General features: G+C 35.8%; 3 protein-coding genes across 3 annotated transcripts; 2 read left to right on the top strand and 1 right to left on the bottom strand.

Moving 5' to 3' along the window:
• The first annotated feature begins 2,931 nt into the window (after positions 1 to 2,931).
• LOC115959599 lies at positions 2,932 to 6,496 on the top strand. The gene is made up of 5 exons (XM_031078041.1): positions 2,932 to 2,963; positions 3,891 to 4,385; positions 4,465 to 4,690; positions 4,795 to 5,857; positions 6,316 to 6,496. Exons 2-4 carry the CDS (start codon positions 3,891 to 3,893, stop codon positions 5,247 to 5,249), a joined length of 1,176 nt encoding a protein of 391 aa, XP_030933901.1. The 5' UTR covers positions 2,932 to 2,963; the 3' UTR covers positions 5,250 to 5,857; positions 6,316 to 6,496.
• LOC115961197 lies at positions 5,525 to 6,855 on the top strand. The gene is made up of 2 exons (XM_031080216.1): positions 5,525 to 5,857; positions 6,316 to 6,855. Exons 1-2 carry the CDS (start codon positions 5,525 to 5,527, stop codon positions 6,853 to 6,855), a joined length of 873 nt encoding a protein of 290 aa, XP_030936076.1.
• Positions 6,856 to 7,818: 963 nt separating this feature from the next.
• On the bottom strand, positions 7,819 to 10,673 carry LOC115958887 (pentatricopeptide repeat-containing protein At3g49170, chloroplastic). Its single transcript, XM_031077147.1, has one exon. It carries the CDS (start codon positions 10,640 to 10,642, stop codon positions 8,069 to 8,071), a length of 2,574 nt encoding a protein of 857 aa, XP_030933007.1. The 5' UTR covers positions 10,643 to 10,673; the 3' UTR covers positions 7,819 to 8,068.
• Between the last annotated feature and the right edge of the window lie 1,380 nt (positions 10,674 to 12,053).

The raw sequence follows: 12,053 nt of genomic DNA, 5'->3' as shown, positions 1-12,053 counted from the left end.
GTCTCTGCCGATATTTCGTGTCGAGTTTCTTTTACTATGATTCTATGAATAATGTTTTTTTAAACTCGTTTTATTTAATTTATATATTATTGTGTTGGTTTTGTGTCGAAAAAAATGTAAATTAATATCCCGTGAGGTATGATTGGGTCAACTGTTGGGGACGTGACTCACTCATGAAAGTTGATTGGGTGCCAGTATGGGGTTCTTCTTTTTGTGTGGGTTTCAGTCTGTACTTTTTTAAAAAAATAAAATTATTTAAATGATTTATCTTTTTATTTTTGAGAAAATGTTAGAAATTAAACTAGACTTTAACAAAAACAATTTTACAATAAATTTCCTTATTGTTGAATTGGTTAGTTATTATTAATTTTCATATATTCCTATTATTACTAACTTTTCTTTCACTATTAATAACTTACAACTTAATAAAATTGTGAATTTTATCGTTCCTCTAAATTTATTAAACTTAAAAAGAATGCTTCAAGGTGTAGGATTGAGTTTGACTTGCTCAATTTGGAGGAATTTCAGCAAAAACACATATAATACGAGTAATGGGTTGAAACTTGATTTTATGGGTTGAAACTTGATCTTCATGGGTCTAGTGATAGGGTTCTCGTTTAAAAACATAGTCTAAGATACTTGTTTGAAGTTTACTATTGCTTCGCCTTTTCCCCGCCCTTTACAATCTGAGCTTTTGAGGTAATTTGTTAGATCGGGTAAAAATTTTATTAGATCTTGCTATATCTCCATCAAATTTAATGAGATATTCACTAGATCATGCAAGATCTACTCTAGATACAATGGAGATCTCATAATCTTTGCCATGACACTACCATGGACGAGAAGATTGATGATTTCTATAGATCCAAACAATGGGATTCCCACAACCTGCTAGTCAACAACTTGTACACCAAAAATTGGCATTTGTTGTGGGGTTTTTGAAACCATCTTTAGTCAAGTGATCGATTGGTGGGGAATTCAATTGAACTCAACTTGTGGACACACTAGGATAGATCATCTTACATAACAACCTACAACCAATATTTTAAAAACATAATGCAAAAAAGCAACCAAAAAAAAAAAAATGAAGTTTGAACTCTAAAGTTTTAAAATTAGAGCAAAGTTCAACCATATATTGAGCCTTTATAATGTCATAAATAATATAATATAAATATTTAAAGGATATATAAATATCACATTAAAAAAATGAATGAAAAAAATGTTAAAAATAAGTATTACAATTCATACATTCAAAGAATAAAGGAAGATACTATGATCCAAGTTAACGGCATAATTGACGACGGGGTGCAAAATGTAACATGGGTTATAGTTTGAGATGCTAATTATGCATTTTGAAAGTTTAGAGTGAAAAGTGTAATTTAGAAATGGTTTAAGTTAGTAAAGTGTAATTACCCCGAAAATATATGATCAAACTTAGTTCTGGTTCCTGATTTTGATCGATTTATTTTTACCAAAATTTAAATTGTCTCATTTTTAGCTTGGACAAGACATGCTGATGCACTCAGTCTAGTTAGAGTTGTAAAACCATGGTTGCAGATTTGCAATAGATATAGGTAATTCTACTCCTAAAATGGTTATAAAGTTCACTAATATGTAAAAGTAATGTTAACTTATATAAAACATCATCTCTTCATATACACCTAAAAGAGAATGATTGTCAAAAGTTTTATTGCTCCATTAGTACGTAACTTTTGATGTTTTTAGTATAGACATCCTGGGTTCAAATTCTCCTCCCTTGTTACCACTATCAAAAAAACTATAAGAGAATTGATAACATAATTATTTATGATGAACAAAAATAACTTTCTAAAAGAAAAAGAGTTAGAAAATTGTGTCCTACTATTGTCAAATTCATAATGGACATTCGTATTATTTTTTACAGTATTTTTATTAGGGTTGATCAAGTTCTTAAAAGCCCTCTTCTCAAAAAAAGAAAAAGAAAAAGAAAAAAGTTCTTAAAACGTAAAAGGCCAACCCACATAACCAATCCAGCCTGACCCGAGTTGACAATTTTGATTGGGTGGTAGACTGGGAGTTGACAATGAGTTTGACAATATTAGAAAAAATCGGATGCGTTGAGGTTTTGGGTTGATCAAATGGGCTTTGGCTAAAGTGGGTGAGCTAAAGTTCGGCTTGTGTGGGTTTTTATAAATTATGGAGTTATGGACATGAGTATGACACGAGACAAGACAACATGGTGGGTATACAAAAATTAATCAACTAAATAATTTATTTTCAAGTATATTTTATTTATTAATCGGAATATTTTATGTTTATTTATAAGGGTGCGTTTGAATCGACTTCAAACGAATTTCGGAAATCAATTTCCGGAAAATGGAGCGTTTGGCTGTGACGGAAAATATTATTTTCCGGAAATTGATTTCCTGTTGACCGAAATTTGAAGCCTTGACCACGGAAATGAATTTCTGCCTTCATTTTCACTTCAATTCATTTCCGTGGCTTGCAAAACGCAGAGAGAAGGAGAGAAAAAACAGAAAACACAACACTCGAGCGAGAGAGAAAGAACAAAAAAAAAAACAATCTACCTCACACCCAGTGCTCCGATCCGGCGAACGAGCGTTTGAAGTCGATTCAAACGCACCCCAAACCGCGATCGAACCTCACACCCAGAGCTCCGATTGAAACGCACCCCAAACCGCGATCGAACCTCACACCCAGAGCTCCGATCCGGCAACGAGCGAGAGAAAGTCGATTGAAACGCACCCCAAACCGCGATCGAACCTCACACCCAGAGCTCCGATCCGACGAACGAGCGACAGAAAGTCGATTCAAACAAACGCACCCCAAACCGCGATCGAACCTCACACCCAGAGCTCCGATCCGCGAACGAGCGACCAAACGCACCCCAAACCGCGATCGATCCAGCAACCCAGAGCTCCGATCCGGCGAACGACCACCGCGCCAAACGCCGCAGACCCACGGTGAGTGACAGCTCAAACTTACACCGATCCGCCACACACTCACCTCACCTCCGACCCACACATCCGATCCACTCACCTCACCGGTCCACACGTCCGATCCGCCACACCGATCTCTTTTTTTTTCTTTTTTTCTTTTTTGAGAAAGCCCGATCCGATCTCTGAAATATATATATATATATATATTTCTTATTTAGTTGTTTATTTATATAAATATTTATATAATTATTTACATGTTTTTATTTATTAATTTTTGTATTATACATTGTTTATAACTGTGTATTTGTGGGTAATGTATATCAAAATTTTGGGACTTTTCTGATTGCAGGTTATTTATTAATTTTTTTCAATTATCCATTGTCGATTAAACTGTGTATTTGTGGATTATGTATATGAAATTTTGGGGCTTTTCTGATTGCAGGATATTTATCAATTTTTTTAATTATCCATTGTTTATGAAACTGTGTATTTATGGGTGATGCATATATCAATTTTGGGGCTTTTCTGATTGCAGGTTATTCCCAATTGGTTTGTGGTCTGAAATTTTTTTTTAGAATTTTGGGGCTTGACTGGTTATGCATGATTGGTTTTTGCTGTTATTTTTATTAGAATTCGGTTATGGGTTATGTGTAGAAATTTTGGGGCTTCACCCATGCTTGGTGTTATTATGTTCTTGCAGACCAATATGTGTGTGTTTAAACCTTCATTGAAGGTGCTTTGGGTATATAGGTGATTATAAATAGAATGTACTGTGATGGTATTGTGCGATATCAATGTGTAGTTATCAATGTGATGGTATTGTTATAGTGTAAATAGAATGCAATGTGATGGTTTGGATGTTATATGTTTGTGGCTGATTTTATTTATGGTGTAATCAATAGCATACTTGTTTACATACCTCTTAAACTACAATGTTTGTGATTTTGTTAGATGAAGAAAAAAACCAAAGCCGCAATTCTTGCCTCAGTTGCATCTGTCCTCCTTGTGGGGGTTGCATTGTTAAAGAAATTACGACGTAGACGTAGAGAACTGCCTAGGGCGCCTTATGTTAACCATGCCGCCGAGAGAGAGGAATACATAAATAGTGTTTTGCATGGAAGTGAGAGACATTGTGTGAATCAACTTAGGATGAAGCCTATAGCTTTCCACCACTTATGTCACACCCTCACTGAGGGGGAGCACGTACGTCCGACTGTTCACATGTCTGTTACGGAGCAAGTGTTCATTTTCTTGCACATTATTGGTCATAATGTGAGGTTTCGTGTAATGGGTAGTCGGATCTATAGATCAACTGAGACTGTTCATAGATACTTCAAGATTGTCCTTAGGGGGGTCCTGAAATTATATAGAGCTCTAATAAGACTGCGTAGCGAAGATACACCTCCAGAGATAAGGAATAGCAGAAGGTTTTACCCATATTTTAAGGTAAATATTGCGACTTGTGTGTTTTTGTAAATTGTGAAGATTTATGTAATTTTAAACCATTATGTTTGTCGAAAATTAGGATTGTGTTGGAGCAATAGATGGTACACATGTTCGTGCATCTGTGCCACCTGAAATACAAGGAAGATTTCGTGGTCGCAAAGATGGAACCACGCAAAATGTGTTAGCTGCCATTAGTTTTGACTTAAAGTTCACTTATGTGTTGGCTGGATGGGAAGGCAGTGCACATGATTCACGTGTATTAAATGATGCATTTGCTAGGACAGGGGGATTTTCAATTCCCAATGGTATTACACGATTACTTCACCCTTTTGGTTTGTTAGTTTAATAAATATTATGTGTTTTCCTAAACATAGTAGTGATTTGGTTTTTTTTTTTTTAATATATGTAGGTAAATTTTATCTTGGTGATGCTGGGTATGGTAATAAAAATGGAATATTGTCACCGTATCGGAGTGTACGATATCACTTGAAAGAGTTTAGTGATCGTCCTCCTGAGAATGCGCAAGAATTGTTCAACCTCCGACACTCTTCATTGAGAACTACCATTGAGCGAGGGTTTGGAGTGGTGAAAAAACGTTTTCGAGTGTTGGATGCAGAACCATATTGGTCTTTCCCAACCCAAGTGAAAGTAGTGTTAGCGTGTTGTGTGGTTCATAATCACATTATGGGGGTTGAACCAAATGACCATATTATGGAAGATGCAATGAACCAAGTAGAGCTTAGTGACCACCAACAAGAAACACAATCCCATCGGGAGTCCGTCGAAGATAGTAGATCATGGAATGCTAAGAGAGATGAGATATGCCAAGCCATGTGGTCTGATTATATCAGGAGTGGAGAGTAGTATTTTATTTAGATTTCTATGATTGTAATGTGTTTTTCCTTTTTGTTTTTTTGTAAAGACAATGTATGTAATATAGACTTTTGGTGATGTAATGAAAAAGAATTTTTAGCATTACATTGTTATTTGATGGTATTACATTGTCATTTCCATAGTTAGCATGTTCCATTCTGTTGTACACATTCATAAGCGTGGTTGTATGTGTGTTTGATTTGTTATTCATGTTCCGAGCGTAATTACTAAATGCTACTCTGACTATACTATTTTCATATGTAGTAATGTCAAAGGGCAAAGAAAAAGTTAGCGGCAGCAAGCAATTTAGGTGGCTGCCACCTATGCATGAGATGATGCTAAAGATACTTACAGAGGAGGCTGGAAAGGGCAATAAGCCCTCTAATACTTTTAGGGCCGGCTCCTTTGCTCTTGTAGCGAAGGAGATAACGGCCCATTTCGGGGTTGAGTGCCACCCTGTATTTGTGGAGAACCGGATGCGGACTCTAAGGTCCATGTGGGCAACTATTCAAGAGCTTAGAAGGAAGAGTGGATTCGGTTGGGACGAAAATCTGAAAATGATAACTTGTGACGCTAAAACATACCAAGAAGAAGTTATGGTATGGCTTCCAACTATATTTTCTTAATATAGATAATAATATATGTTTTTGCCTTTTATATGAAATTTATAGTGTCATTCTTTTTAGAATTCCATTGCTTTTATAAGGTTTTCCAAACATAACTTTCATGTCACCTTACCTATGTATTATATCTATACATATCTATGCATTTTCATCTATCTATATGTGTATATGTGTCTGAGCTACAATTTTCTTTGGTAAAGAAAAGATTGATAATGTTGGGAAAGTGTGCATAATAGTAACATAATGTATTTACTTGTTTCATCCTTATTTGAGAGTTTTTTTGCATTACTTGTTTGATTACTGAGAAAATGTAGGAAAAAGTGTAGGAAAAAGTATGGAGTATTTGCTTTAATTGTTATTGCATAGTCTTTTATATTGAATTTATGAGAGAAGTTATTATTGCATTGTTATATACGTTCTTTTCTCCCTTACAGGCACATCGGAAGCATGCCGAGTATCTGAACAAAAAAATTGAGTTTTACGATGAATTAGCGATTGTGGTGGGAAATGACACAGCCACAGGTGGCTTTGCTAAGTCCGGAGTGGATATCGAAAATGAGCCAGATAATGGGGATAATGGGGATAGTGCAGAGTTTGTTGCAGATAATGTGGAGGAATGTGTGGCTGAAAAGGGGAAGAACGCAAATGAATCATCCACCACTGGGTCGGGAATTTCCAAGTCCCGCAAAAGAGGGCGTGCAGCTTCTACTGTTGATGATAGTGTGCTGACTGATCTGTCTGATCAGCTGAAGGAAATAGCTGGCGCTCTGAAAGAAATTAATCGGGGCCCGGTAGATTATACAACTTTGTATAATGAGGTAATGGCTATGATGACGGAGGGATATAGCGAAGATATGCTCGCTACTGCCTTCGACCATCTTTGTGAGAATGAGAAGACGGCACGTGGATTTTTAGCCAAGAATGCTAGGTTGAGGAAGCTATGGTTAGATGGTTATTTTTTCTCACAAATTTGATTTGCTTATTTCATGTTGACTGTGATGGTAGATTTAGGAATTAACTTATGTTGTAGTATTAATATTGACCTATCAATGTATTATATATGTACTCTTTTGTATTATTGGGACGATATAATTACCCAAATTATGTATTTGTACTGTTTAGATACCACAAATAGGTATCATTTTTGTATGCCATTGAGGTGTAATGCCAATGGTGAACGATTGATGTGGCTGTTTTTATATAAATATTATGGGTATATTCGAATGATTATGTTTGATGTTATAATTTTCCGTAAAGTATTGTTACAGATATGTATAGGGAATGCAGGTTCTTGAATTTTATCTATAAAGAGTAAAATATAGCTTCAAACTAGTTATTTTTAAGCTCTAACTCCAGCTCGATTATGTTGATCCAAATTATTTTCCGTAAAGTATTTTCCGAACCAAACATGGGAAAACGTTTTCCGTAAAGTATTTTTCGTAAAGTATTTTCCGTAAAATATTTGGACGAATCAAAAACCGGAATTAAATTTCCGTAAAACGATTTCCGTAAAATATTTGGACGAATCAAACACCGGAATTGATTTTCCGTAAAACGATTTCCGAAACAACCAAACACCCAAATACATTTTCCTTTTCCGGAAATTAGCATTTCCGGAAAATATGTATTTTCCGGAAAACGATTTCCAGCAACCAAACACAGCCTAAGTTTTCAACATATATATATATATATATATATATATATATATAAAATTAAAGGAATTATTTTTCAATAATTTTTTTTTTCAACCCAACTTAATGGGGACGCACGAGCAGAAGTGTCCCTGGCCACAGAGACTCCAGAATTTGAGGGCGAATTTTAAAGAACAGGCAATATGCGCAAAAGGAGAAAATGCATATAGTTATTGTAAATTAAGTGATGTTACAAATTCATAGTTGTACAAAGAGCTGAAAATATGAACTATACAGATAAAAATTACACAAATCTGAAAATTTGAATTAGAGAGGTTACAGCTAGTAGAACAAGTGAAGCATCAAAGCTGAAAGAATTAATGACAAATGTGCACGGCAACTTAAGATTATTTGCAGCTGGCAGTAGTGCGTTCTAAAGCTTTCCATTTGTAGGATCTGAACTGAAAGCAAGCTGCTGCCAGTCATACAAAAAAAGAAAAAAATAGAAAGGAAGAAGAAGAAAGAAACAAAGAACGAAAAGAAAATTTTTTCAACATCACCAGTAATCATTGCAAGAACATGTCCCATTTTTGAAGTGATGAAACCGGTTTGAGTCTCTCACCACTATTTCTCTACCTCTAGCCATTGAAATAAATTTGATTGCAGTGTGACAGTCTCCACAAACACGAAGATTCTTAAATACTCTAATAGGCTTTGGTTGGGATACGCTTATAAGACCAAATGCCACAGCTATTTTCTCACTGTGCTGAAACAAATATTGCTCCTTTAGTTCATCCTCTACATCATGAAGAACAAAATCTGTATCGGGTACATAGCCCAATTCCTTTATTTTTGAAGCCAATTGGTTCAGTTCATAATAAATATCTTGTGCTAGGGGGTGTGAAGTGTCCCCAACGTGGAACTTGTGCACCATATTTTCCACCTCTATCCAGCTACAACCAGCTTCTTTGATCAAGTTTCTCTCTTTCAAATTTTTTCTAATTATTGCCACATTGTCCCATTGACCTGAGGAAGCATACAAGTTTGATAGTAAGATATATGCTGCTGGATCATATGGGTCTTGCTCAAGAATCATCTTTGCAGCATGTTCCCCAAGTTCTTTGTTGCCATGAACCTGACAGGCAGCAAGAAATGTACGCCAGACTAGTGCATCAGCCTTGAAAGGTATTGAATTAATGAATTCAAATGCTTCTAAAAGGGATCCTGATCGGCCCAATAAATCAACCATACATGCGTAATGTTCCATTCTCGGAACAATCCCATGTTCTCTGTACATTGAGTTGAAGAGTTTCCAGCCCTCGGAAATCAGCCCCGCATGGCTACAAGCTGATAAAACAGCAATATAGGTGATCTCATTTGGTCTAACACCATCCTCAAGCATTTTGTGGAACATTTCCATAGCTTTAGAGGCGAATCCATGTTTTGCAAAACCAGTAATCATTGAAGTCCAAGATATAACATTTCGACCTCCCATATCATTAAAAACTTGAAATGCAGCTTCTATATTTCCACACCTAGAATACATAGAGATCAAAGCATTACAGATGCTTTGATTTGACGCAAACCCTGATTTTAGTAACCGTGCATGAATTTGCTCACCCTTACCAACTGCACTGATACTAGCAGCTCCACTCAAGAGGCTAGCAAATGTGAAAGCACTAGCCCCAATTCCTATATCCTCGATTTCATGAAAAAGTTCAAAGGCTTTTTCAGAATTCAAATTTTTGGTATACGCATCAACAATCGTGTTGTAAGAAATTAAATTCTTCTCAAACAGCATATCAAAAGCTTTATGAGCATCTTCCATCATGCCAGACCTTGCATACATGCTAATAAGAGAATTTCCCACACAATTAACCGATGCAAGACCAAGTTTCACAGCATGCGTGTAAACTTGCTCTCCCATACGGGGATCAGAAAGATTTGCACATGCCTTAAGGACACTAGAAAAGGTGAAATGATTTGGTGAAACATGACCCTCGATCATTTCACAAAAAAGTTCAACAGCTTCCTTATCACGCCCTCCACTTTGCATGTATCCTGTGATAATTGCTGTCCAAGACATGACATTACGATCTACCATCAGGTCAAAAACTTTCCTAGCATCATCCACTGATCCATCTGCTGCACACTTAGCATACATGTCTACCAAACAGCACGCTACACAAACATCTAAAGCCAACCCAGTCCGTATGACCCAAGAATGCAATTGCTGCCCAAGATTTAACAATTCTAGCTCTGCACAAGCTGAAATAACTCCACCAAAGGTAAATTGATCCGGTACATACTCACTCAAAACCATATCCAAAAACAAATTTACAGCCTCCATTGGGAACCCAAATTGCATAAACCTAGTTATCATCAAAGTCCAAGTAACTGCATTCTTCTCAGGCATTTTCTCAAACACCTTATAGGCTAAATCCACATCACCACCACCCTTCACAAACATATCAATCAACGCACACCCAACGCACACATCAGACTCAAAATATCCACTTTTTATAACAAACCCAAAAATCATTCTCCCAATGGGAACATTTTCCACATTCGAACACGCCCGAATCACTGCGGAAAAGCAATACTCATTTGGGCAGAGCCCATTTTCAAGCATTTGAAGAAACGTGACAATGGCTTCAGTTCCCATATCATTATTTGCAAAACAAGAAACCATAGCAGTCCAAGAAACCAAGTCTCTCAAATCCCCCATATCATCAAAAATGGATTTTGCTTTAGCCCAATCCCCACTTTTTGAGTACAAGCTGATGAGAGAATTGAGAATGAGAGAGTTGAGGTGGAGTTGGGAGTGAGTCAAGTAGTGGGTGTGAACGAGTTTGCCGAGTTGGAAGTTACGGGACCTTATACAGGACTTGAGGAAGAGAGAGTAGGTGGTGAGGTCTGGGTGGGTACCCTTTCGGGCCATGAGATCAAGGGTGGAGATTGCTTTGTGGAGGTGGCCCACATTGAGGTGGTGGATCAGACGATGGTTAAGGGGTTCACAGTTTGGATTTTGTGGTGATGATAATTGAAGGTTATGGCGGGACCGATTTGAGGGTTTGATAGAAGGTAATAAAGGTAGTTTGGAGGCAGACGAAACAGAGAGGCCTAGCATGTTTCTTCCAACGGGCTGGATACAAAAGGCCGGGCATGTTGCATTTTATAGGTTTGGGTTTTGGTTTGTTTGTTTTGTTATTTTATTTATTATATAATAATTTTTTTTCTCCGATTTCGGCAACCATATCACCGAAATTCTTTTTTTTTTCTCTCACCACCATCCCATCATTTCTCACTCTCCTCTCTCCTCTTTGTCAGAATTTTGGTGATGGTATTACCGAAATTTGCTTCTTTCCTCAAATAAGTTTGAACAATACCTATAGCACAAATAAACTTATTTTTTTGCAATATTTAGCCAAAAGACTCTTTTTTGTTTTGTTATTTTATTTATTATATAATAATTTTTTTTTTTGATTTCGTAGAAGAACTTTACTTAGATTAATTGCATATTGTAGAATATACTGTACAACAATCCTCACTATTAATCAAACTTCTATGAGTAATTGACTCCACTCGCTAGAACTAGCAACCAAGTAATCTAGGAGTTTTTTACTCTTAATGGGTTAAGTAGTTTACCTTCATTCCCTAGAGGTTATATAATGAAAAATTGTGAATATCCATATATTTAGGGGACAATATTGAATGCGACCCGCGAACATGACACGGGCATGACACAATGTTTGTAAATTAGGGTTGAGTTTTAGCGGGTTCGTGCTAGATTTAGGTTGATACGAATTGACTCATGTAATAATCTTGTCATTTCGAGTCAAATACAGACGAAACTCGTTTCGACCAATTTAACTGCTTCATCTATAGTGTAGATATACCAGCTATAGCGATATCTATGAATATTTGGTTTGTACACCATTCACTTTTATAGCGATATGAATGAATATTTTGTTCGTACACCATTCACTTTTATATTATATTGAAATCTATGAATGTTTGGAAGTTTTTATAAAACTTCTTTCTTATCAAATTTATTTTTTCCTTGTATATAACAATGTATATAGTGTCACATCATTTAAAAATTTTGGCTAAAATCCAAAAGCTTTATATTTGAGCAAATTTTTATTTTTGTATCAAAAGTTTTTTGTTTTTGTTATTGTAGTCCTTATCCTTTTGTCTATTGTCGGCTATAAATTTGATACTACTTGCATATGTGATGGAATGTCATTTTATCATACCCAATGACAATTTTATAGATAGTAAAATAAAATAAAATAAAATAATTATTTATGGATGAAAATGATAATTTACTAAAACAAAAAGGTTATAATTTGGATTTCGACTGAAAATTTTAGATAACATAATAATAGATCATATATATATATATATATATATGTATTATGATTCAATGATTTATAGCATTTAAATCTAAATATTAGGACCTGCTACAATAAGAGCACGTGACTTCCTAGTGCCCTTTATCTACTTCTCTCCTCCTCATTTCTTAGCGGAAAAAGAAG

This window comes from Quercus lobata, chromosome 9 (genome assembly GCF_001633185.2).
Source record: "Quercus lobata isolate SW786 chromosome 9, ValleyOak3.0 Primary Assembly, whole genome shotgun sequence".
Lineage (NCBI taxonomy): Eukaryota > Viridiplantae > Streptophyta > Magnoliopsida > Fagales > Fagaceae > Quercus > Quercus lobata.
The sequence above is the reverse complement of the archived record's forward strand: the minus strand, read 5'-3'. Positions and strand labels throughout refer to the sequence as shown.

Coding starts and splice junctions, on each gene's coding strand:
- LOC115958887 (XM_031077147.1), bottom strand. CDS start 10,642: ATGCTAGGCCTCTCTGTTTCGTCTGCCTCCAAACTACCTTTATTACCT.
- LOC115959599 (XM_031078041.1), top strand. CDS start 3,891: ATGAAGAAAAAAACCAAAGCCGCAATTCTTGCCTCAGTTGCATCTGTC. Junction 4,386..4,464: donor GGTTTTACCCATATTTTAAG/GTAAATATTGCG, acceptor GTCGAAAATTAG/GATTGTGTTGGAGCAATAGA. Junction 4,691..4,794: donor GGGATTTTCAATTCCCAATG/GTATTACACGAT, acceptor TAATATATGTAG/GTAAATTTTATCTTGGTGAT.
- LOC115961197 (XM_031080216.1), top strand. CDS start 5,525: ATGTCAAAGGGCAAAGAAAAAGTTAGCGGCAGCAAGCAATTTAGGTGG. Junction 5,858..6,315: donor CATACCAAGAAGAAGTTATG/GTATGGCTTCCA, acceptor TCTCCCTTACAG/GCACATCGGAAGCATGCCGA.